This window comes from Mustelus asterias, chromosome 7 (genome assembly GCF_964213995.1).
Source record: "Mustelus asterias chromosome 7, sMusAst1.hap1.1, whole genome shotgun sequence".
NCBI classification, from domain to species: Eukaryota; Metazoa; Chordata; class Chondrichthyes; order Carcharhiniformes; family Triakidae; genus Mustelus; species Mustelus asterias.
The window spans coordinates 8,186,995-8,213,846 of NC_135807.1; the positions used below are offsets into that span (position 1 = coordinate 8,186,995).

At 46.4% G+C, this 26,852-nt stretch overlaps 1 protein-coding gene across 1 annotated transcript; it reads left to right on the forward strand.

The window, feature by feature from the left end:
* The first annotated feature begins 239 nt into the window (after positions 1-239).
* On the forward strand, positions 240-24,084 carry LOC144496034 (matrilin-1-like). The gene is made up of 8 exons (XM_078216987.1): positions 240-363; positions 4,675-4,821; positions 6,057-6,626; positions 14,431-14,553; positions 17,627-17,749; positions 19,616-20,029; positions 21,968-22,120; positions 23,954-24,084. Exons 1-8 carry the CDS (start codon positions 240-242, stop codon positions 24,082-24,084), a joined length of 1,785 nt encoding a protein of 594 aa, XP_078073113.1.
* Positions 24,085-26,852: the final 2,768 nt, after the last annotated feature.

Sequence of the window (26,852 nt, forward strand, 5' to 3'; positions counted from 1 at the left end):
CATATTTAACCCGCTAATCCCCCAATCAACACATTTTTGGACACGAAGGGGCAGTTTACCATGGTCAATCCACCTAAGCTGCACATCTTTGGAGTGTGGGACGAAACCAGAGCGCCCGGAGAAATCCAATTTTAATATTTATGACCTGGTTTACATGTCTTTAGTGGGTCCCGGATGTTATCCTTATCTGTCCTTACCTGCTCATTGGTGGAAATTTCCACCAATGGGGATCAGATATAATGGCGTCACCGGTGGGAAAAGAGGCCTTTGAAGATCCTCGGGAGGTCAAGGGCAGGGCCAGGCAGTACCCGCCTGGCACCCTTGTACTGCCCATCGGCACCCTGGCATTATTCACCGTGCAATGTCAAGGGGGCGGGGCCTGAGGGGGACCGAGAGGGTGGCAGGGCCATGATGGGGGGAGGGGGGGGAGCTCTGTAGAGAGGGGGGAAGGGGGGAACTCTGCAGAGAGGGGTTGATCAGCAGGGGTGGTGATTGGGGGTGGGGGATGTGATTGGCCACTGCGACAGTCGGGGGTTGGGTGGCAATCAGCCGGGGCAAAGATTGGGGGGGGGGTGTGGTTGATTGGCTGGGGTGGCGATTCGGCCCATCGAGTCTGCACCGACCACAATCCCACCCAGGCCCTATTCCCATAACCCTATACATTTACTCAAGCTAGTCCCCCTGGCACTAAGGGGCAATTTAGCATGGCCAATCCACCTAACCCGCACATCTTTGGAGTGTGGGAGGAAACCGGAGCACCCGGAGGAAACCCACGCAAACACGGGGAGAACGTGGAAACTCCACACAGACAGTGACCCAAGCCGGGAATCGAACCCGGGTCCCTAGTACTGTCTTTCCCTGTGTCTAACCTGTGCTGCCTTTCCCCCCGTCAGGTAACTCACTTTAAGCTCTGAAGTATTTATTTTGGTGGTTGGAAGCAGTTTGAGCTCACTATTTCCACACTCCAACCTTTACTTTCCAATTCTTCATGGAAATCATAATATTGGCGGCCATTGGTGCTGGCAATGTGCTTCACCTGCCAAGACAGTCACTTTAGCAACGCTGCCAGCTTCTCCTCATCAAAAACACAGGACTGAGGTCTTCTCTAATGGGAAAGCTGGCTCCACAAACACAACGAGAGGGTTTTTAAAGAAAAAATACATTTCTTAAGATGTATTAGGAAGTTCTGCCAACTTCACTTCAAGCGACAGCCAATGGAACGCCGCAGCCTCATTGGACAGGGTTCCCCTCCCTGAAGTGAATCCGAACACAAAAGTAAAACTATTTCTTGTCCAAGAGTGAAACTGGGAGCTGAGGTCTGGCGAGGTTCAGGTAAGAAGTTATATTTGTTGTACTTTTAAATAAAAATCTTATTATAAATGTTGGCGGGACAACTATGGAAGAGTTATAAAGGTTTTGGTCAACTTCTCCGAAATATTTTCAGATTAATTCACGTGTTTTTTTATTTTGCCTTTAAACTGTATTATTTTTAAATAAATCTATTTTCAGCTTTCTGAGATTTGCCAGCTTAATAATTGCAGAATCCACTTCCACTGAATTACATTCTTTGTGATTCTAATCTCTCAAATTAGCCCGGTAACAGTTAGGGACCGCAATAGATTCTGACACCTTCAGTATTTGACTATTTATCTTGTGTCAATTTACACTCAAGATTGGCTCACCTGCTTGTTAGAATTATCTGATAAACAAAGCACAAACCTGTAAATGCTTGCCCAAGGTCGAGTTCGCATTAAACCTTTTCAATGCTTGATTTGATTTGATATATTATTGTCACATGTATTGGGATACAGTGATTAGTATTGTTCCTTACGCGCTATACAGACAAAGCATACCGTTTAGAGAGTACATAGGGGAGAAGGAAAGGACAGGGTGCAGAATATAGTGTTACAGTCATAGCTAGGGTGTAGAGAAAGATCAATTTACGGTAAGTCCATTCAAAAGTCCGATGGCAGCAGGGAAGAAGCTGTTTTTGAGTCAGTTGATACATGATCGCAGACTTTTGTATCTTTTTCCCGATGGAAGAAGGTGGAAGAGAGAATGTCCGGGATGTGTGGGATCCTTGATTATGCTGGCTGCTTTTCCGAGGCAGCGGGAAGTGTAGACAGAGTCAATGGATGGGAGGCTGGTTTGAGTGATGGATTGGGCTACATTCACAACCCTTTGTAGTTTCTTGCAGTCTTGGGCAGAGCAGGAGCCATACCAAGCTGTGACACAACCAGAAAGAATGCTTTCTATAGTGCATCTGTAAAAGTTGGTGACCGTTATAGCAGACATACTAAATTTTCTTAGTCTCCTGAGAAAGTAGAGGCGTTGGTGGGCTTTCTTAACTATAGTGTCGGCATGGGGGGACCAGGACAGGTTGTTGGTGAATTGAAAACCTAGAAACATGAAGCCATTTCCACTTCATCCCTGTTGATGTAGACAGGGGCATGTCCTCCATTACGCTTCCTGAAGTCGATGACTATCTCCTTTGTTTTGTTGACACTGAGGGAAAGATTATTGTCATTGCACCAATTCACCAGATTCTCTATCTCTCCTGTACTCCGTCTCAATAAGTCATGAAGTTAGTTGTGTTTTCTGATGATTTTTCTGTAAGATCCAGCTGGATTTTAATTGACGGTGCAGTTGGATTTTTAATGTATCTATAATCAGAGGGCACAAATTTAAAATAATTGGTAACTGGACAAAAGGGACAATGAGGAGAACTTATTTTAAAGTAGCGAGCTGTTACGACCTGGGTTGAATGAGCTGACTGAAAGGGCAGTGGAAGCTGTAACTTCCAAAAGGAAAATATTGAAAAGGAGAAATAGCAAGCAGTGTGATTATTTGGAAAACTCTTTCAAAGAACAAGCATGGGCATGAGGGGCCGAATATTCACCTCCTGAAGATAAACACAAAATGCTGCAGATGCTGGAATCTGAAACAAAATCCGAAATATGCTGGAAAATCTCAGCAGGTCTGACAGCATCTGTGGAGAGAGAATAGAGCCAACGTTTCGAGTCTGGATGACCCTTCGTCAGAGCTGACTCTGATGAAGGGTTATCAGAAGGGTCATCAACTCTCGAAACATTGGCTTTATTCACCTCCTTAAGTTTGTTTATTTATTACTGTTACAAGTAGGCTTACATTAACATGGCAATGAAGTTACTGTGAAAATCCCCTGGTCGCCACACTCCGGGTACACCCGAGGGAGAATTTAGCATGGCCAATGCACCTAACCATTCTTTCGGAGTGTGGGAGGAAACTGGAGCACCCGGGGGAAACCCACGCAGACATGGGGAGAACGTGCAGACTCTGCACAGACAGTGACCTAAGCCAGGAATTGAACCCAGGTCCCTGGCGCCTTGAGGCAGCAGTGCTAACCACTGTGCCACCGTGCTGTCCATGTGCTGCGCTGTATCAGGGTAAGGTTTTCATTGTTGGCAATGGGCCTTTCACCATTCTCAGTCCGGGAGTAACACAGATTCTACAATGCTAGTGAGCCAGACTGCTGTCCCAAACTGTGCCTCTCTTCCCCAACACCTCCGCACCTACCCTCACCCCCAACAACATCCTGGTGGCAAAAGGTAGGCAGCTGAAATCCGGGGATGGTAGGTGGATGGGCAATGTCAGTGGGCTTGTGCTGCTCAGAAGCTCAGCAAACCCCAGTGATACTACACTCAACTAGTCTGACGAAGGGTCACCCAGACTCGAAACGTTGGCTCTATTCTCTCTCCACAGATGCTGCCAGACCTGCAGAGATTTTCCAGCAGTTTCTGTTTTTGTTTCAGATTCCAGCGTCCGCAGTAATTTGCTTTTTTCAGTGTGTTAGTTTAGCTGTAGGTGGCCAACTCAAATCCCAATAGAAAGTCCTCTCAGTTTGTGGTTATTGTCCCATCTGATAACTGATCGGCGTAACATCAACTACCGCCACCTTCGTGACATGAGTCAACAGTGAACTTAATCACCTTTAACTCCAACAATGTTCCTTCAACACAATGGATTGTCTTTTTCTTTTAACTTCACTGTTTCTAGATGCTGCAGTTTACACAAGATCTGTTTATTTGAGTGGTGTGAGGACAACAGATAATGATACTGTCCTCAATGGCACCGAATAACTGGAAACGGAAATCGATACAGCCACAATGAAGTAACTCAGCGTTCCCCTAAAGTAAAAGCAAAGTTTATTTATTAGTGAAACAAGTAGGTTAACATTAACACTGCAATGAAGTTACTGTGAAAATTCCTGAGTCGCCACACTCCAGCGCCTGTTCGGGTACACTGAGGGAGAATTTAGCACGGCCAATGCACCCTAACCAGCATGTCATTCGGACTGTGGGAGGAAACTGGAGCACCCGGAGGAAACCCACGCAGACATGGGGAGAGCGTGCAGACTCCTCACAGACAGTGGCCCAAGCCGGGAATCGAACCCGGGTCCCTGCCGCTGTGAAGCAGCATTGCGAACCACTGTACCACCATGCCGCCCCTGGCGTGGGGTTACGGGGACAGGGCTGGATGGGGTGCTCTGTTGGAGAGTTGGTGCAGGCTCGAAGGGCTGAATGGCCTCCTTCTGCACTGCAGGGATTCGATGAGAAGTTCAGTCTTGATGTTATTGAATAGCAAAGCATGACCATCTCCTACTCCCGGTCTTTGATGTTTCTTTTGTCTCCTCAGATATGAAGATGACATTTGGAAATATCTTTCTCCTTCTTCTTTTGGGGGTTGCATTGGTTGAAGACCGTGCATTGGCCAGACAAACACAGCATACAAAACAATTCAGAGTCAGCAAGGAAGTCAAAGCCGCAGTGCAGCAAGACATCGGTGGGTGCCTGTGGTGAACCATAGATGGTTACCACTATGGATACTTGTACATATGTTACTCTTGTTACTGTTGGGGTTAGGGTTGGGGTGTTCCACCTGTTATCATTGTTTATGTGGTACACTCCGTTAGGCTCCGCCTTCTTACAGGAGTATAAAGGTCACTGCTACTTCCTAGTAGCCCTTAGTCTGGGATAGTATTGTTAAGTAGTGTGCTCCAACCTTGTTGTGAATAAAAGCCTTTATTCCCGGGTACGTCCTAGCCTCCCGTGTGAATCAATAGCTGCCCATCACAGGCACTGAAACCAATGCTAATGGAAGATGATTTTAAGGGAACATGTAAAGTTTAAAGCGAATGTTTATTTATTAGTGTCACAAATAAGCTTACATTAACACTGCAGTGAAGTTACTGTGAAATTCCCCTAGTCGCAACACTCCAGTGCCTGTTTGGGTACACTGGGGGAGTATTTAGCACGGTCAATGCAACTAACCAGCACGTCTTTCGGACTGTGGGAGGAAACGGTGGGCGGTACAGTGGCACAGTGGTTAGCACTCCTGCTTCACAAAGCCAGAGACCCGGGTTCAATTCCAGTCTTGGGCGACTGTGTGGACTTTGCACATTCTCCCCGTGTCTGCGTGGGTTTCCTTCAGGTGCTCCGGTTTCCTCCCACAGTCCAAAGATGTGTTGGTTAGGTTGATTGGCCATGTTAAATTGCCCCTGGTCCCAGGGGGATTAGCAGGGTAAATGTGTGGGGTTACGTGAATAGGGCCTGGGTGGGATTGTGGTTGGTACAGACTCGATGGACCGAATGGCCTCCTTCTGTACTATAAGGATTCTATGATTAGAATCTGGATCACTTGGAGGAAACCCACGGGGACTACACGCAAACTCCACACAATCGCCCAAGTAGCAGAATTGAACCCGGGTCCCTGGCGCTGTGAAGCAGCAGTGCTAACCACTGTGCCGCCCTATAAATGTAAATTTTAAAACAGAGATTGATAGATTTTTGCTAACCAACGGTCTAAGGGATTTGACACAAAGGCCTCTTATGTGGAGTTGGATTGTTGGAGCTCAGCCACAATCTCATTGAGTGACAGAACAGGCTTGAGGGGCTAAATGGACCTTGCTCTTCCTGTATTCCTATTGTGTTTACAGCTCTGTACTGGTACTTATGACAGACATTTTCCCATTGGATATTGTTGTTTTCTGATAAGTAAATCATTGCGTTTCTTTCCAGAGGAACAATGTGTCGGCAAGGCCCTGGACTTAGTTTTCGTCATTGACAGTTCCCGGAGTATACTTCCTCCTGACTTTGAGAAAGTGAAGGAATTCATCAATAACCTCCTCAAATTCCTGGATGTTGGTGCCGACAAGACGAGAGTCGGCCTTGTCCTGTACGGCAGCACTGTCGAAAGTGTGTTCGCCCTCAACACCCACAGGAAGGTGGCGGACATGATGGGAGCCGTCAAGGACATGGTTCACCTGGCGACTGGCACCATGACGGGTCTGGCAATTGAATACACGATGGAGGTGGCATTCTCCACGCGTGAGGGGGCAAGGCCATTGAACAGAAATGTGCCGCGAGTGGCGATTATAGTGACAGATGGGAGACCTCAGGATAAGGTGGCGGAGGTCGCAGCACAAGCGAGAGACTCGGGGATTCTGATATTTGCGGTTGGTGTGGGGAGGGTGGATATGGAAACCCTGCGGCTGATTGGGAGTGAGCCACATGAGAAACATGTCTTCTTTGTGCAGAATTTCAGCATGATTCAAACACTCCTCTCTGAGTTTCAAACCAAAATATGCGGTAGGTTTGGAAGGCTTTGCATTATTACGTTTTAATGACACTGTTTAAAAGCAATTTAGAAGCGAGAGACAGTAGCCGGTGCAATTTTTCTTGTCACTTGTTGAAGGGATGTGTGTTTCGCTGGCTGGCCAGCATTCATCATCCATCCCTTAGTGGTTAACACTCACCTCAGAGGCAGAAGGTTTTTTTTCCTACAGTGCAGAAGGAGGCTATTCGGCCCATCGAGTCTGCACCGACCACAATCCCATTCCCGTAACCCCACATATTTACCCTGCTAATCCCCCTGACACTAGGGTCAATTTAGCACGGCCAATCAACCTAACCCTCACATCTTTGGATTGTGGGAGGAAACCGGAGCACCCATAAGACCATAAGACACAGGAGCAGAATTAGGCCACTCGGCCCATCGAGTCTGCGCCGCCATTCAATCATGGCTGATATTTTTCTCATCCTCATTCTTCTGCCTTTTCCCCATAACCCCTAATCCCCTTATTAATCAAGAACCTATCTATCTCTGTCTTAAAGACACTCAATGACCTGGCCTCCACAACGTTCTTCGGCAAAAAGATTCACCACTCTCTGGCTGAAGAAATTCCTCCTCATCTCTGTTTTAAAGGATCATCCCTTCAGCCTGAGATTGTTCCCTCTGGTTCTAGTTTTTCCTATGAGTGGAAACATCCTCTCCACGTCCACTCTATCCAGGCCTCGCGGTATCCTCTAAGTTTCAATAAGATCCCCCCTCATCCTTCTAAACTCCAACGAGTACAGACCCAGAGTCCTCAACTGTTCCTCATACGACAAGCTCCTCATTCCAGGGATCATTCTTGTGAACCTCCTCTGGACCCTTTCCCAAGGCCAGCACATCCTTCCTTAGATATGGGGCCCCAAACTGCTCACAATACTCCAACTGGGGAGTAAATTTCTCTTTCCTCCAAACCAGGAGGAAACCCACACAGACACGGGGAGAATGTGCAAACTCCAGACAGAAAGTGACGCAACCGGGAATCAAACCCAGGTCTCTGACGCTATGAGACGGCAGTGCTAACCACTGTGCCACCATGTCGCCCAGTGAAGCCCCATTCAAGAGACTTGAGCACAAATATCTAGGCCAATGGCGGGCGACCTGCGACCCAGGGGTCACATACGGCCTATCTGGGTTCCGAGTGCAGCCCCCACGAGACATTTTGTTGACTGTTGCCCAGGCGCAGGGTCACCACATTCCGCTGATTCCCGTCCGTGTAGTGTTTTTCCTCCCGGTGTGACTGAAGCGATTCGCACGTAAAGCGAGGGTGAGTGAAGTGAGGTGGGTGCTGATTGCTCACAACACTGACTGTGAGAGCCGTGCGCTCCCTCTGTGTCCCAAAGCTTCAATATTCCTTTCGTTTTTACCATTTGATGACAGTTCTGTTAATATATAAACAATTAAACATTTTCTATAACTCGTTATGAAATATTTGGCGTGTATGAAATGTATTTAACCTTATTCACGGTTAGTGAACAATCTTGCAGCCCACTGAGGTGAAGGGTGGGCCGCTCATGCGGTCCACTCACTGGCCTAGTTTGCTTATCACTGATCTGACACTCCAGTGCGCCGCTGAGGGGCAGTTGCAGTGTTGGAGATGCTGGCTGGAATTCTCCAGCCGTTCACACCGGCGGGATTCTCCAGTCCCGCTGCAGTGAACGGAGATTGGCTGAGCGCCAAATTCTCCACTCTCGTTTGCAGCAACGGCAGGGCGTGAACATCCGGAGAATTCCAGCCGCGGATTTTCAGAGGAGAGGTTAAACCTACACCCTGCCTACTCCCTCAGATTGATGTGAAGATCTCCCAAGGCACCAATTCAAAATTGAGGCTCATTAGGGTTTAACGTCAACTTGGATTAAAAATTTGCCTTCAGAACAGAAAGCAGTGAGACATGATGAATGGTTGTTTCTCATATTGAGGTGGTGTTCAGTGCTTCAGTATTGGTAAATAGGTATAAATGATACTGGAACACAGGATAACATTTCAAAATTTGCCAATGATACTTGACATGGAGCCATGGCAAACAGTGAGGATTGTGCTGAGTGACTGCAGCAGAGTATAGATGGGCTGGCAGGGTGGGCAGACAGGTGGCAGATAGAGTTTAATACAGGATAGTCAGGCAGTGTATTTGGTCAATCGGGATAAGAAGTGGTGGTATAGGTTTGATGGCACAGTTCCAAAGAGTAGGAAGGGGCAGTGGGATTTCGGGGCTTGATATACATCGTTCTTTGCAGGTGGCAAGATATGGCGAGAGGGTAGCTGGCAAAGCTTGGAGATCTTGGGCAGCATGGTGGCACTTTAGTTAGCACTGCTGCCTCACAGCACCAGGGACCTGGGTTCGATTCCCGGCTTGGGTCACTGTCTGTGTAGAGTTTGCACATTCTCCCGGAACCTGCATGGGTTTCCTCCGGGTGCTCCGGTTTCCTCCCACAGTCCAAAGATGTGCGGGTGAGGTGCATTGGCCATGATAAATTTCTCCTTAGTGTCCCGGGATGCGTAGGTTATTTACTCTAGCTCATCTCCCTGACACTAAGGGCCAGTTTAGTATGGCCAATCCTCCTAATCCGCACATCTTTGGACTGCAGGAAGATATCGGAGCACCTGGAAGAAACCCAAGCAGAGATGGGGAGAACATGCAAACTTAACACAGACAGTGACCCAAGCCAGGAATCGAACCCGGGTCTCTGGCGCTGTGAGGCAGCAGTGCTAACCACTGTGGCACCCAATTGCTCACTAATCAGGGAATTCCACAAATTCACAACCCTTTAGCTGAAGAAGTTCCTCCTCAACTCAGTCCCAAATCTGTTCCCCCTTATTTTGAGGCCATGCCCCCTAGTTCTAGTTTCACCCACCAGTGGAAACAATCTCCCTGCTTCTATATTATCGATAAGATCACCCCTCATTCTTCTGAATTCTAGTGAGTATAATCCCAGTCTACTCAGCCTCTCCTCTTAAGCCAACCCTCTCGACTCAAAGAAAAGAACATAATCTCATAATCTTGTAGACTTCTATCAGGTCGCCACCTCAACGTCTGTCGTTCCAGTGAGAACAAACAAAGTTTCTTCAACCTCTCCTCATAGCTAATGCCCTCCATACCAGGCAACATCCTGGTAAATCTTTTCTGTACCCTCTCCAAAGCCTCCACATCCTTCTGGTAGTGTGGTGACCAGAATTGAACACTATAATCCAAGTGCGGCCTAACTAAGGTTCTATAAAGCTGCAACATGACTTGCCAATTTTTAAACACAATGCCCTGGCTGATGAAGGCAAGCATGCCGTAGACCTTCTTGACTACCTTCTCCACCTGCGTTGCCACTTTCAGTGACCTGTGTACCTATACACCCAGATCCCTCTGCCTATCAATACTCTTAAGGGTTCTGCCATTTACTGTATATTTCCCATCTGTATTAGACCTTCCAAAATGCATTACCTCACATTTCTCCAGATTAAACTCCATCTGCCATCTCTCTGCCCACGTCTCCAACTGATCTATATCCTGCTGTATCCTCTGACGGCCCTCATTGCTATCTACAATTCCACCAACCTTTGTGTCATTAGCAAACTTACTAATCAAACCAGTTACATTTTCCTCCAAATCATTTATATATATTGCAAACAGCAAAGGTCCCAGCACTGATCCCTGAGGAATGCCACTAGTCACAGCCCTCCAGAATCAACTCAGTGAATCTCCTCTGCACCCACTCCAGTGCCTTTATATCCTTTCTCAAATAAGGAGACCAAAACTGTACACAGTACTCCAAATGTGGCCTCACCAGAACCTTACACAGCTCCAACATGATCTCACTGTTTTTAAACTTCATCCCTCTAGCAATGAAGGACAAAATTCCATTTGCCTTCTTAATTACGTGCTGTACCTGCAAACCAACTTGTTGCGACTCATGCACAAGGACACCTAGGTCCCTCTGCACAGCAATTTTTTATCATTTAAATAATAGTCCATTTTGCTGTTATTCCTACCAAAGTGGATGACCTCACATTTGCCAACATCTGCATGTACTCCATCTGCCAGACCCTCGCCCACTCACTTAGACTATCTATATCCCTTTGCAGACTTTCAGTGTCCTCTGCACACTTTGCTCTGCCACTCATCTCAGTGTCATCTGCGAACTTGGACACACTACACTTGGTCCCCAGCTCCAAATCATCTATGTAAATCGTAAACATTTGCGGTCTCAACACTGATCCCTGAGGCACACCACTAGTCACTGATAGCCAACCATAAAAATAGTTCCTTTTTTAAACAGTGGCGTCACATTTACTGTTTTCCAATCGCAGGAATCACCCCAGAGTCCAGTGAATTTTGGTAAATTACCACTAGTGCATTTGCTATTTCCCCCGCCATCTCTTTTAGTACCCTGGGATGCATTCCATCAGGACCAGGAGACTTGTCTACCTTGAGCCCCATTAGCTTACCTAAACACTGCTTCTTTACTGATAATGATCATTTCTGGGTCCTCACCTTCCATTGCCTTCTTGTCATCAATTTCTGGCATGTTATTTGTGTCTTCCACTGTGAAGACCGACACAAAATACCTGTTCAATGCCTCGGCCATTTCCTCATTTCCCATTATTAAATCTCCCTTCTCATCCTCTAAAGGACCAATGTTTACCTCAGCCACTCCTTTTCATTTTATATATTTGTCGAAACTTTTGCTATCTGTTTTTATATTCTGAGCTAGTTTGCTCTCATAATCTATCTTACTTTTCTTTATAGTTTTTTTCGTGGCTTTCTGCTGATCTTTAAAGATTTTTTTGGATGCATTTTCTTTCAATTTGATACCCTCCTTTATTTCCTTAGATATCCATGGCTGACTATCTCTTTTTCTACAGTCCTTCCTTATCACTGGTATATACTTTTGCTGAGCACTGTGAAAAATCACTTTGAAAGTCCTCCACTGTTCCTCAATTGTCCCACCATAAAGTTTTTGCTCCCAGTCTATCTTAGCGAACCCCTCCCTCATCTCATTATAGTCTCCTTTGTTTAAGCACAAGACACCGGTATTGGATTTTACCTTCTCACGCTCCATCTGTATTTTAAATTCTACCATACTGTGATCGTTCCTTCTGCGAGGATCCCTAACTGTGAGATCATTAATTATTCCCGTCTCATTACACAGGATGTGGAGATGCCGGCGTTGGACTGGGGTAAGCACAGTAAGAAGTCTCACAACACCAGGTTAAAGTCCAACAGGTTTATTTGGTGGCAAATACCATAAGCTTTCGGAGCACAGCTCCTTCGTCAGATGGAGTGGTTATCTGTAACCACTCCATCTGACGAAGGAGCTGTGCTCCGAAAGCTTATGGTATTTGCTACCAAATAAACCTGTTGGACTTTAACCTGGTGTTGTGAGACTTCTTACTGTCATTACGCAGGACCAGATCTCGGATAGCTTGCTCCCTTGTAGGTTCGATTTGAATATAGGGATAGGGATGTTTTGCTGCAATTGTATAAGGCGTTGGCAAGGCCACGCCTGGAGTATTGTGTGCAGTTTTGGTGTCCTTATCTGAGGAAGGATATCCTTGTTATAGAGGGAGTACAGCGAAGGTTTACCCGGCTGATTCCTGGGATGGCAGGTCTGTCATATGAGGAGAGACTAAATTGGTTAGGGTTACATTCACTGGAATTTAAAAGAGTGAGAGGGGATCGCATAGAAACTTATAGATTCTAACAAGGTTAGACAGGGTAGATTCAGAAAGAATGTTCCCAATGGTGGGGGAAGTCCAGAACCAGGGGTCATAGTTTGAGGATAAAGATTTAGAACTGAGGTGAGGAGAAATTTCTTCACCCAGAGGGTGATGAATGTATGGAATTCACTACCACAGAAAGTAGCTGAGGACAAAACATTGTGTGATTTCAAGAAGAAATTAGATATCGCTCTTGGAGCTAAAGGGATCAAGGGATATGGGGGGGAAGGGGAGATCAGGATATTGAATTTAATGATCAGCCATGATCAAAATGAGTGGTGGAGCAGGCTCGAAGGGCCGAATGGCCTACTCCTGCTTCTAGTTTCTATATTTTTTGGACCAGAGACGCAGGGGGGGAAACATGAGGAAGAATTTTTTTTACACGGTGAGTGGTAATGAACTCGCTGTCCAGTAGGATGGTGGAAGTGGAGACAGTGAATGATTTCAAAAGGAAGCAGAAGGAGGCCATTAGCCCATTGAGTCTGCACCAAACACAATCCCACCTAGGCCCCATCCCCACAATCCCATGCATTTACCCGAGCTAGTCCCCCTGACACTAAGGGGCAATTTTACCATGGCTATCCCAACTAACCCGCACATCTTTGGCTGTGGGGAGGAAACCGGAGCACCCGGAGAAAACCCACGCAGACACGGGGAGAACGTGCAGACTCCACACAGACAGTGACCCAAGCTGGGAATCAAACCCGGGTCACTGGCGCTGTGGGGCAGCAGTGCTAACCACTGGGCCACCGTGCCACCCTTCTTAAGGGAAATAAACTTGAAAGGTGACAGAGGTAGAGGTGGAGTAATGGGACTGACTGGATTGTTCTAGAGAGCCGACATTGACTTGATGGATCAAATGGCCTCCTCTGTGCTGGAATGACTCTGTGATGCAGTCATGTTTTAACGATGTTAGGGGCTGTGGGTTTTAAACAAAAAGAAAAGATGCGGTTTGCACACGGAGATTCAAGCTAACAACACAACCGATTTATTCGAGGAGCTCTGGCACGGACAGAGTACAAACTGAAACTAAAAGCAGGAGCCTGTGAAAGACTCTAATGTTATCACCATCAAATCATGTGACCAGCTCTTAAAGCAACCATGCGATCGTTTAAATACATAAACAGATGCCATGATTCTATGAGCTGAATTTTATGCGGTGCTGTGGTGCCCACCCACCCAGCTGAAAGGCTAGGAGGTGTCTGCCAGGGAAAGAACAGTTGCCCCACAGCCAATAACAGCAATTGCTGCTGATAGGCTCAGGGTAGGATTTCTGCATTACCCTGCGATCTTCCTTTCCATTTCAAGGGTTTATCCAATTCCCTTTCGAAAGTGTCCTTGTGACTTTGGGCGGATTTTTCCCGTTCCAGCTGCCACCCGGGAATTGCAGCGGGCGGGACACGGACTATGCAAAGATCCGTTGATCTCGGGTGGGATTTTCCAGCCTCGGGGCGAGCGCAGTAGGAAAATCCCCTTTGTGTCCAGCACCTTTTCAATCCGCGAACATTCCAGCTGATTCCTGGGATGGCAGGTCTGTCACATGAGGAGAGACTAAGTCGGTTAGGATTATATTCACTGGAGTTTAGAAGAATGAGAGGGGATCTCACAGAAACTTATAAAATTCTAACAGGGTTAGACAGGGTAGATTCAGAAAGAATGTTCCCGATGGTGGGGGAGTCCAGAACTAGGGGTCATCGTTTGAGGATAAGGGTTGAACCTTTTAGAACTGAGGTGAGGAGAGATTTCTTCACCCAGAGGGTGGTGAATGTGTGGAATTCACTACCACTGAATGTAGTTGAGGCCAAAACATTGTGTGATTTCAAGATGAAATTAGATATAATTCTTGGGGCTAAAGGTGTCAAGGGATATGGGGGGAAGGGGGAATCAGGATATTGAATTCGATGATCAGCCATGATCAAGATGAATGGCGGAGCAGACTCGAAGGGCTGAATGGCCTCCTCCTGCTTCTAGTTTCTATGTTTATCCTCATTGTCTCCTTCTAAAACACCCTCCTCCTTGCATGCTTCTTTGTTAAGGATTGTACTAATTGTACTTTTTATTTTAAACTGGATATAGACACAGACCTCTGTGGAGTGATTGGCCATGGATGTGAACAGATCTGTATCAGCACACCGGGATCTTACCTTTGTAAATGTAAAAAAGGATTCGTCCTCAACAGTGACCAAAAAACCTGCAGCAGTAAGGCCGGTCGATGTTTTACTCTCAATCCCGCGGACAATTTGAATAGAAACTTTATGCTGATACCACACCAGAACCTTGTGATGCTCACAGATGGTAAAGAAGGTTAATGGTTGATCGAGGAAAGGTGCAAGGGATAGTTTAGTGTGTCCAACAGCTTGTGAAGGGTCGCCATCTGTGATTTAATGCATTCCTGGCAGTTTCATCACATGACTTGTCACTTAGGGAAGGAAACCATAAGACCATAAGATACAGGAGCAGAATTAGGCCATTCAGCCCATCGAGTCTACTCCACCATAGCTGATAAGTTTCTCGACCCCATTCTCCCACTTTTTCCCCCATAACCTTTGATCCCTTTACCAGTGAAGAACATATCTATCTGTGTTCAAGACACTGAATTCCACACATTCATCACCCTCTGGCTGAAGAAATTCCTCCTCATCTCAGTTCGAAAGGGCCGTCCCTTTATTCTGAGGCTCTGCCCCCGGATCCTGGTCTCTCTCTTTAATGGAAACACCTTCCCCACGTCCACTCTATCCAGCCCTTTCAATATTCTGTAAGTTTCGATGAGACCCCCCCTCATCCTTCTAAACTCCCATCGAGTACAGACCCAGAGTCCTCAAATGCTCCTCGTATATCACACTTTTCATTCCCGGGATCATTCTCATGAACCTCCTCTGGACCCTCTCCAGAACCTGGTCTAGAAAAAGGAGGAGGCTATTCAGCCCTTCTAGTTCCGCCCATCAATGAGATAGCTGCTGATCTGTATCAGGATCCACACTTGTGATTTAAAGAAAAGTATAATGGACAATAAGGTCACATTTATTGTCCACTTTTGGTTGAACATTGGCATCGATGAGCCTTCTCCATGAACTTCTAGATGAGTTCTAGGATATTGAGTCAGCAGCATTGACAAGATGGCATCATATGCCCAAGTCAGGATGGCATGAGGAACGATAGTGTTCTCACAATATTCTTCTCCATGTCCTTACACACTTAGCTTCACACAGCACAGAACCAGGCTATTCGGCCCAACTGGTCCATGCTGGTATTTATACTCCACACGAGCCTCATCCCACTGTTCTTCATCTAACCTCATTACCATAGCTGCGTCCTGTAGCAGAGCGGTAATATCACTGGTCCACTCATCCAGAGACAAATCCCAAAACAGCAGCTAGGGAATTTAAATCAAAAAATTAAAAAAATAATATTTGTAATGGTGAGTGTGATACCACTGGACTTGGGTAAAAATCCACCTGGTTCATAATAGCCTTTAAGGGAGTCGTAGAGGTACCCGGCACAGAAAAAGGCCCTTCAGCCCATTGCCAACAACTGCCATCCTTATCTGGGCTGCCTACATGTGACTCCAGACTCCAACAATGCAGGTGGCTGTTAACTACCCTCTGGAATAGCCCAGCAAGCCAATAGGAATGGTTGTGTTCAAGGTGGCAGCTCACCACTTTCTCAAATGCCATTCTAGATGGGCAACAGGAATTGCCACTGATGCCAACATCCTGTGAATAAATTTTAAAAACCTTTTCTTCCTTTCCTTCTCCTTATCTACCTTTCCCTTAAATGTATCTAAGCCTCTGCTACCCCTTGTGATAGGCTGGTTCCACATTCTCTCTTTCTTGGTCACAGAATACTACAGTGCAGAAGAGGCCCTTCGGCCCATCGAGTCTGCACCGACGCATGAAATGCCCTGACCTGCCCACCTAATCCTACTTGCCAGCACTTGGCCCATAGCCCTGAATGTTATGATGCGCCAAGTGCTCATCCAGGTACTTTTTAAAGAATGTGAGGCATCCCGCCTCCACCACCCTCCCAAGCAGCGCATTCCAGACCCTCACCCCCTCTGGATAAAAAAGCTTTTCCTCAACTGCCCCCTAAACCTCCCACCCCTCACTTTTAACTTGTGTCCCCTCGTAACTGATCCTTCAACTAAGGGGAACAGCTGCTCCCTATCCACCCTGTCCATGTCCCTCATAATCTTGACCACCTCGATCAGGTCACCCCTCAGTCTTCTCTGCTCCAGAGAAAACAACACAAGCCTATCCAACCGCTCTTCAGAGGTTTCTCCTGAATTATCCACTGAATTTATTAACTACTGTCTTATATTTTGGCCCCTAATTCTGGTCTCGCCTGCATTCTTTCTTGTTGGTAGGGATCACACAGAGGAGGGAGGTACTGTCAAAATATCCATCAGTGCATTGTGTAGATTGTACATGTTGGGGCCACAGTGAGAGCTGGAGAGGGACACTATCAAGTGGAATGTTGTGCGTTGGATGGTGATGAATATCGCTGTGAATGCTCCCACTGTTTCTTTTTCTATTCTTTCATGGGATGTGGGTGTCACTGGATGGACCAGCATTTGTTGCCCATCCCTAATTTCCCTTGAACTGAGAGGCTGTCTAGGCCATTTCATAGGGCAGATAAGAGTCAACCATGTTGTTGGAATCACACGCAGGCCAGACCAGGTAAGATGGCAATGGGCTATAGTGCTTTGTTCTGTGCTGGTTGGTTATCTGCCTTTGATGTCACGCTTACCTTATTTTTTTATATTCGTCCATGGGATGTGGGCATCGCTGGCTGGGCCAGCATTTATTGCCCATCCCTGAGGGCATTTAAGAGTCACCCACATTGTTGTGGATCTGGTGTAAAGAACATAAGAACTAGGAGCAGGAGTAGGCCATCTGGCCCCTCGATCCTGCTCCGCCATTCAATAAGATCATGGCTGATCTTTTCATGGATTCAGCTCCACTTACCCCCCCACTCACCATCACCTTAAAGGACATTAGTGAAGTAGATGGGTCTTGACAACAATCGACAATGGTTTCATGGTGGTCATCTGACTTTTATTCCTATTGAATTCAAATTTCACCATCTGCCTTGGTGGGATTCGAACCCGGATCCCCAGAACATTACCCTGGGTCTCTGGATTACTAGTCCAAAGACAATACCACTGCCTCTCCTTATCATTTAACATCATTGTTTAATTAACATACCATTAACCCTTTACTCTACAGCTGTCTTTTCATAATGCAGATCATTGGATTCTCTGTTCTTACTGCAGGAGTTGATTTCTGTGTCTTGGCCGGGAATAGCTGTGAACATGACTGTGTGAATACAGAAGACAGTTACCTCTGTAAATGTCGGAAAGGATACATACTTAACCCCGATGGGAAGACCTGTCAGGGTAAGTCTTTCTTCCTTTGCTCACAACTCCCCATCTTCACTTCCTTTTCAACCTTGCCTCATTAGTAACTGGATTTTATTCCAATCTAGCAAGCTCCTGCAGAAATGCTCATTCAATTGTCGCCAATAAGGGCGTGGGCGGTACGGTGGCACAGTGGTTAGCACTGCTGCTTCACTGCGCCAGGGACCCGGGTTCAATTCCCAGCTTGGGTCACTGTCTGTGCGGAGTTTGCACGTTCTCCCTGCATCTGCGTGGGTTTCCTCTGAGTGCTCCGGTTTCCTCTCACAGTCTGAAAGACGTGCTGGTTAGGTACATTGATCCGACCAGGCGCCGGACTGTGGCGACAAGGGGAATTTCACAGTAACTTCATTGCAGTGTTAATATAAGCCTTACTTGTGATTAATAAATAAATTTAAAACTTAGGAATGTTACAGCTCAGATAGCTAGGCCGTGATGGATAGAACACTGATGAAGCCTAGACTTTATACACCCATGAGTTTTATTTACAAAAACAAGTAATACAGACACTTCCAACCAGTAATTCCTTCAGGTTGCTCCTGCAGACTGCTCCTGCATACATGAGCTCGAGCGAGTTCCCCATCAATACCCACCACCTGAATAGATTTGGCACCCGACTGATGTACAGTTGACAAGGTAGGCTTTAAGTTTGACTCACCATGTAGGGAACTATATCAAATATATTGCAGAAAAATATTGGCGGTCTTGTGGCGCAGTGGGCTAGCTTCTCTGCCTCTGAGGCGGAAGCTCTGGGCTCGAGTCCAACCCCAGGACTTGGTGGCCAAGGGAGGTGCGTTCGTAACGTGGTCAAAAGAGGTTGAGTGTCAACCTGAACAATCCTTCCAAACACGCCAGTGGCTGGTGGTTAACGTGTAAGTTCAGTCAGCAGTTAGAAAGGCAAATTCAATGTTCGTGTTCATTTCTAGAGGGCTGGAATACAAAAGCAGAGATGTACTTCTGAGGCTGTGTAAGGCTCTGGTCAGGCCCCATTTGGAATTTTGTGAGCAGTTTTGGGCCCCAGACCTAAGGAAGGATGTGCTGGCCTTGAAGGGGGTCCAGAGGAGGTTCACAAGGATGATCCCAGGAGTGAAGGGTTTGTCATATGAGGAGTGGTTGAGGGGTCTGGGTCTGTACTCGACGGCGTTTAGAAGGATGAGGAGGGGATCTAATTGAAACCTACACAATACTGAGAGGCCTAGGTAGAATGGACGTGGAGAGAATGTTTCCACTAGTGGGAGAGACTAGAACTCGAGGGCACAACCTCCTTTAAAACAAATGAGGAGGAATCTCTTCAGCCAGAGGGTGGTGAACCTGTGGAACTCGTTACCACAGAGGGCTATGGAGATCGTTCAAACTCCACACAAACAGTGATTCAAGTCGGGAATCGAAGCCGGGTCTTTGGCATTGTGAGGCAGCAGTGCTAATCATTGCGCCACTGTGCCACCCCAATCCCTCCCCCAATCCAAGAACATTCAGAACACTCCATGGACATTTCATTTGCTTAATAGGCTCCGAGATCAAGCACTCTCTCTGTACAGGATGTACAGATTATTGCAACACAACCTCGGTTTCCGATTCCCATTGATTCCAGTTTTGTTCGGGCTCCTTGAGGCCGCACTTGGTCAAATGCTGCCTTGATGTCAAGGGCAGTCACTCATCTCAAATCTGGAGTCCAGCTCTTTTGTCCATGTTTGGACAAAGGTTGTAAGAAAACTGCTTTCTTCTGTGGTTAGATGTGTATTATAGCTTAACACACATGACCTTCTTTTCCCACTTATGTTTATGACGATGATCATGTCTGTCTAGTCCCACATGCTTCATGGGTATTCTTCTGTTTGGCTGCTGTAGAGTGTACCAATGGAGCAATGGATCTTGTATTCTTCATCGATGGATCAGGAAACCTCGGAGCGAAGAATTTCCAGTCGGTGAAACAGTTTGTCAGCAGCATTGTGGATGGTTTGGAAGTTGCATCGAACACAACTCGTGTGGGCCTGGTGCAGTATTCCACTAAAGTGCAAACCGAATTTCCCCTCAGGCGCTACAGCACAGCGAATGAGGTCAAGGCAGCAGTGAGTCAAGCCAAGTACATCGGTCGAGCGCCCACGACAGGACTGGCACTGAGGCAGATCTTTAAAAACAGTTTCAAAGTGGCTGAAGGAGCTCGGCCTCTGTCGGAGAATATCCCAAAGGTCGCGATTGTGTTCACTGCCGGGCGTGACCAAGTCGACATGGCGGAATGGGCAAACAAAGCAAAGCAGAATGGTAATGATTGAATTTGATTTGATTTGATTTATTATTGTCACATGTATTAGTATACGGGGAAAAGTATTGTTTCTTGGGTGCTATACCGTTCATAGAGAAGGAAACGAGAGAGTGCAGAATGTAGTGTTACAGTCATAGCTAGGGTGTAGAGAAAGATCAACTTAATGCAAGGTAAGTCCATTCAAAACTCTGATGGCAGCAGGGAAGAAGTTGTTTTTGAGTCGGTTGGAACGTGACCTCAGGCTTTTGTATCTTTTTCCCAACGGAAGAAGGTGGAAGAGAGAATGTCCGGGGTGTGTGGGGTCCTTATTTATACTGGCTGCTTTGCTGAGGCAGCGGAAGTGTAGACAGAATCAATGGATGGGAGGCTGGTTTGCGTGATGGATTGGGCTACATTCACGACCTTTTGTAGTTCCTTTCAGTCTTGGGCGGAGCAGGAGCTATACCAAGCTGTGATACAACCAGAAAGAATGCTTTCTGTGGTGCATCTGTAAAAGTTGGCGAGAGTCGTAGCTGACATGCCAAATTTCCTTAGTCTTCTGAGAAAGTAGAGGTGGGCTTTCTTAACTATAATGTCGGCATGGGGGGACCAGGACAGGTTGGTGATCTGGACACCAAGAACTTGAAGCTCCCGCACATTAATGCACATTTCATAATGACGGCCATTGAGGGCAGTTGCCCATAGGATCACACAGCTTACATTTTTACAGTGTCAGTCATGACTTTCACCACTTAGTCAGAAAGCTGAGGCCTCAACAATCACTTCAGACACTTGAGAACAATAATGCCACTCCAGTGCCAGTACTGAGGGAGTGCTGCACTGTCAGAGGTGCAGTCTGACTGATGAGACACTAAAGCATGGCCCCATTTGCTCTCTCGGGTAAATATAAAAGATCTCAAGGTAGTTTTTCAGAGCAGCTGTGTTGATCTCCACAGCATCCTGTCCAATATTTATATCTCAATCAACATCACTAAAAATAATAGTGTTAATGGGAGCTTGCTGTGCAGAAACTGGCTGCTGGATTTCCACTAGTACAATGGTGATTACGCTTCCAAAGATCTTCTGTGGATACAAAATGCTTTGGGGCATCCCGAGGTTTAGAGGGTGTTGTATAAATCCAATTTGTTATCTTTAAAACAGAAAGAGGCCTTTCAGCCCATCATAACTGAGTTTCTGAGGGGCGGTACGGTGGCACAGTGGTTAGCACTGCTGCCTCACAGCACCAGGGACCCGGGTTTGATTCCAGCCTCGGGTCACTGTCTGTGTGGAGTCTGCACGTTCTCCCCGTGTCTGCGTGGATTTCCTCCCACAGTCCAAAGATGAGTGAGTTAAGTTGATTGGCCATGCTAAATTGTCCCTTAATGTCAGGGGGATTAGCAGGGTAAATATGTCTGCGTGTGTTTCCTCTGGGTGCTCCCGTTTCCTTCCACAGTCCAAAGACGTGCTGGTTAGGGTGCATTGGCCATGCTAAATTCTCCCTCAGTGTACCTGAACAGACGCCAGAGTGTGGCGACTAGGGGATTTTCACAGTAACTTCATTGCAGTGTGAATATAAGCCTACTTGTGACTAATAAATAAACTTATGTGGGGTTGGGGGATAGGGCCTGGGTGGGATTGTGGTCGGTGTAGACTCGATGGGCCGAATGGCCTCCCTCTGCACTGTCGGGATTCTATGATTCTATTCTCTAATTCTTCATCTGAGCTGTCCTCCAGATATTCAAGTCAATGCATCAAGTGTGGGGCCAAGTGCCTTCAATCTTCGAAAGAGCAACCCAAGTGGTCAGTATCCCCTGCTCTTCCCCACATCTCTGCAAAGCTTTCCTTTAAATACTTATCTAATTTTACATATCCCAGATCACAACAACTCATTCTGGCTCTATGACACACACAAGGCAAAGAGAACCAAGATAATGTACTTATGGGAACTGTCTCAACAGGTATCAATATATATGCTGTTGGGATTGGCAAGGCAGCTCAAGAAGAATTGCAACAGATTGCTTCATTTCCACACGATGAATATTTGTATTATACAAAAGACTTCAAAACCATGGGCAAAATCGCGGAAAAGCTTAAACTACAGATTTGTAAAGGTAATTCCACAACTTTTTTTGAAAAACTGTTCGCGGGATGCGGGTGGTGGAGGTTTATTGCCCATCTCTAATTGCCCTTTGGAAGGTGATGGTGAGCTGCCTTCTTGAACCGTAAGAAGCTTCACAACACCAGGTTAAAGTCCAACAGGTTTATTTGGTAGCACGAGCTTTCGGAGCACTGCCCCTTCATCAGGTGAGTGGAGAATTGGGTTCACAAACAGGGCATATATAGACACAGACTCAATTACAAGATAATTGTACCTGTAAATTGTACCTGTACAGGAATTGTACCTGTAAAGACTTAAATACCTGTTAAGACTCGCATTCCAACCATTATCTTGTAATTTTGTGTCTTTATATGCTCTGTTTGGGAACCCAATTCTCCCCTCACCTGATGAAGGGGCAGCGCTCCAAAAGCTCGTGCTACCAAGTAAACCTGTTGGACTCTAACCTGGTGTTGTGAGACTTCTTACTGTGCCCACCCCAGTCCATGTCTGCTATTGGAAAGGGAGTTCCAGTGACAGCGAAGGAGTGTTCTGTAACTCCTGCTAGAATACCCACCGAGTGTCACAGCTCAACACAATTCCTGCCATGTGCAAAGTAGGGAGAATAGGCTTGGATTGTTTTCTTTAGAGCGGAGAAGGCTGAGGAGGGACATGATTGAGGTGTATAAGATTATGAGGGGTATGGACAGGGTGAGCAGGGAGTTGTCCCCCTTGGTTGAGGGGTCAATCATGAGGGGGTATAGTTTTTTTTCATTCATTTGTGGGACATGGGCATCGCTGGCTGAGCCAACATTTGTTGCCCATCCCATTTTTTATTCCAAATATTTTTTATTGAATTCAAATTCCACCATCTGCCGTAGTGGGATTGAAACCCGTTTTAGGGTGGGGTGGGTAGGAGATTCAGAGGGGTTTATAAAAAAAAACACTCAGAGGGTGGTGGGAATCTGGAATGCACTGCCCTGGGAAGGTAGTGGAGGCCAGAAATCTTACGATCTTGGATGGGCACTTGAAATATCATAACATTCAAGAATATGGGACAAGTGCAGGTAAATGGGATTAGCGCGCCCTTCGTGGTAGTTATTGTTGGTGCAGGTTCAATGGGTCGAAGGGCCTTTTCTGCACTACACAACTCTATCACTATGACTCCGAAGTAATAATATCAGTAATAATGTATTGTACCTAATTAAACCTGAATATAACTAGTAATTCTTGTCCCATTTGTATTGTTGCGTTTCATCCTATAAACAGTGTTTTTTTGTTTCAAGATGCAGTTAGCTGTAAATTTAAAATTCCAAATATCTGGAAGGGAGGAGTTTTGCAAATTAAACTAGTGGTGAGAATGTGAAACTCGCTGTCATATGGAATGGTGAACAAAGGGAGCATTAAAGCACTTAAGTAACTTGATGCAAACATGGAGCAGGGAATAGACGGATACAGAGATGGGATTAGAAAAGGTAATTAGGCTGGCGGGGTGAGGGTTGGGAGGAGGACAATATGGACCTGTTGGGCCAAATGGCCTGCTCCTGCCCTTTAGATCCTATAGAATTGGAGGGAGGAAGTGTTTCGCTATGATGCTCTGACCACCATGGTATGGGACAGGTTTGATGGATCAATTGGTCTTTGACTACCTGTCAAGTTGCATGCAATTCCACAATAACTAGAGTTTGTATTGGATCAACGAAAAGCAACAGAGAAAAGGAATTGTGGGCAGAACATTCAATCTCAGGCAAAAGGTGGAGTCAATGAAGGATAATAATGGCCTCTGTCAAAGTTAAAAGCTGTGCCTACCAACTATTTGCACATGAAGATTAATTGATACCTGTATGTTAATTATTTACAGGAAGCCCATCACTCGACGATCAATGCAAGTGTGAAGCAGTCGTGTCATTCCACGTTAATGCTAATGAAGGAATACGGACATTATCCCAGAAATATATCCTTTCAATGTATAGTATTTGATTTATTATTGTCACATGTATTAACATACAGTGAAAAGTATTGTTTCTTGCGCGCTATACAGACAAAGCAAACCGTACACAAAGGAGAGGAGAGAGTGCAGAATGTAGTGTTACAGTCATAACTAGGGTGTAGAGAAAGATCAACTTAATGCGAGGTAAGTCCATTCAAAAGTCTGATGGCAACAGGGAAGAAGCTGTTCTTGAGTCGGTTGATACATGTCCTCAGTGCTTCACTGATTCACATGTTATTCCACAATGGAGAACAATCGCCTGTATTTGCTCTGTGAGCGTCCACATGAACACAAGTGGACTTCTTTCAAACCATTTTATAGACAGTTTTATAGGCAAATGGAATTTAACCCTGAAAAGTGTGAGTTGGTGTATTTTGGGAGGACTAACAAGGCAAGGGAATGCACCATGAACGGCAGGACACTAGGAAGTACAGAGGAACCTTGGGGTGCATGTCCGAAGATCCCGGAAGGCAGCAGGACAGGTAGATAAGGTGGATAAGAAGGCATATGGGATACTTGTGATGCACTATCAATCAAGTCAAGACTAGTTGTGAGCAAGACAAATAGGCTTTTATTAGCAAGAACTTGGAGCCATCCCTGTCGGAGATCTGGTCTGTACTAAAGGCTAGGGGGAGGAGCCACCGCCTTTATACCCGGAGCAGGGGGAGGAGTCTTGGGCGGAGTCGACAGGGATGTGCCACATATACAGGTAATAATAAGTACAACAGATAACAGTGGTTTACCACATTCACCCCCTGTTTAAAAAAGAGTTCGTCGGGGGTGAGGCAGAATGAACAATATTTACAGGTTCAGTCTATCCGGAGGCTTGCTCTGCCGCTGCGACCGCCGTAGTGCCGGTTCCGATGTAGTTTCAGGTCGTGGTGTCGTGTCAAGCGCCAGGACGATGTTGTCATCCGTCCACTCGTCGACGACTCCTGGGGCTCAGGCGAGCTGTATACGGGGGTGAGAGGAGTGAATAGTGGTTCTGATGTGGTAGGGACAAAGTTGGGGATTGGGGGTGAGGGGTCGGGGGCCATAGTGGTCCCTGAGTCACCTGCGGGCGCTAGGTCATGGATAGATACCGTGTCCTCCCGCCCATCGGAGTACGCCACATAGGCATACTGGGGGTTGGCGTGGAGGAGTTGAACCCGTTCTTGCCTTTATTAGCCAAGGCATAGAAAACAAGAGCAGGGAGGTTATGATGGAGTTGTATAAAATGCTTGTTAGGCCACAGCTAGAGTACTGTGTGCAGTTCTGGTCGCCACACTGTAGGAAGGTTATGATTACACTAGAAAGGGTGAAGAGGAGATTCACCGGGATGTTGCCTGGGCTGGAGTGTCTCAACTATGAAGAGAGGCTGGTTAGGCTGGGGTTACTTTCCTTAGAGCAGAGAAAACTGAGGAAGGACCAGATCGAGATGTGCAAAATTATGCGGGACATAGATAGGGTAGATAGAAAGAAACAGTCCCCTTGATAGAGGGTTAATAACCAGGTGGCATAGATTTAAGGTATGGGACAGGAGATTTAGAGAGTGTTTGAGAAAAAACCTTTTAACCTAGAGGTTGCTGCGAATCTGGGGTGAGAACCCTCATATTTAAGAAGCATTTAGATGAGCACTTGAAACGCCACAGCATACAAGGCTATGGACAAAGTACCGGAAAATGGGGTTTTACTAGATAGGTGCTTGATGGCCGGCAGACACGATGGCTCAAAGGGCCTCTCTCTGTGCTGTAAAGCTTAATGACTCTATGACATTTTAGTGGCAATAGATGGTCGAGGTATTGCATGGCAGTCTGTAGACAAGGGAAGGAGGGAAGAGCCAAATATAGGCATCAGCCATGGTTCCATTGGTAGCATTCTTGCCTTCAAATGTTGTGGGGTCAAGTCTCGCTCCAGATATTGAGCACAAAAGAACAAGACTCAGAGTCAGAGATTTACAGCATGGAAACAGGCCCTTCGGCCCAATTGTCCATGCAAGACTATTGCTCTAGTGCATGGAGCAATTTAAATCAGGGATGCTCAAGAGGCCAGAATTGGAGCAGTCCAGATCTCTGAGGGCTGTAGAGCTCGGGGAAGTTAGAGACAGCAGAGGCCATGGGGAATTTAAAAACATGCATTTGAGTTTTAGAAAGGTCAAGATGCTGCTTTAGCAGCAGCCAGTGTACATCAGCAAGTGCTGGATGATGGGTAAACAGAACTTGGCGCAAGATAGGACAACCTCCAGTTTACTGAGAACAGATCTGGAGCAGCCAGCCTGAGGGGCATTGGAGCAGTTAATCAGAGGGGTAAGAATGACATGAATGAGGATTTCAGCAGATGAGCTGAGGCAGGAGCAAAGACAGGCGATTTAAAGTTTATTTATTAGTGTCACAAGCAGGCTTACATTAACACTGCAATGAAGTTACTGTGAAACTCCCCTAGTTGCCACACTCCCAACGCCTGTTCGGGTACACTGAGGGGGAATTTAGCACGGCCAATGCACCTAACTAGCATGTCTTTTGGAATGTGGGAGGAAACCAGAGCACCCGGAGGAAACCCACGCAGACACGGGGAGAACGTGCAGACTCCACACATAGTGACCCAAGCCGGGAATTGGATCTGGGTCCCTGGCGCTGTGAGGCAGCAATGCTAACCACTGTGCCACCATGCAGAATCTCAGGATATACTGACTTTTCTGGTTCAGTATCAAACAGTTGCAAAGGAGAAGTACAAGTCTGCGGAAAGGGAACAGAGTTGGTCTCAGGAACGGATTTTGGTC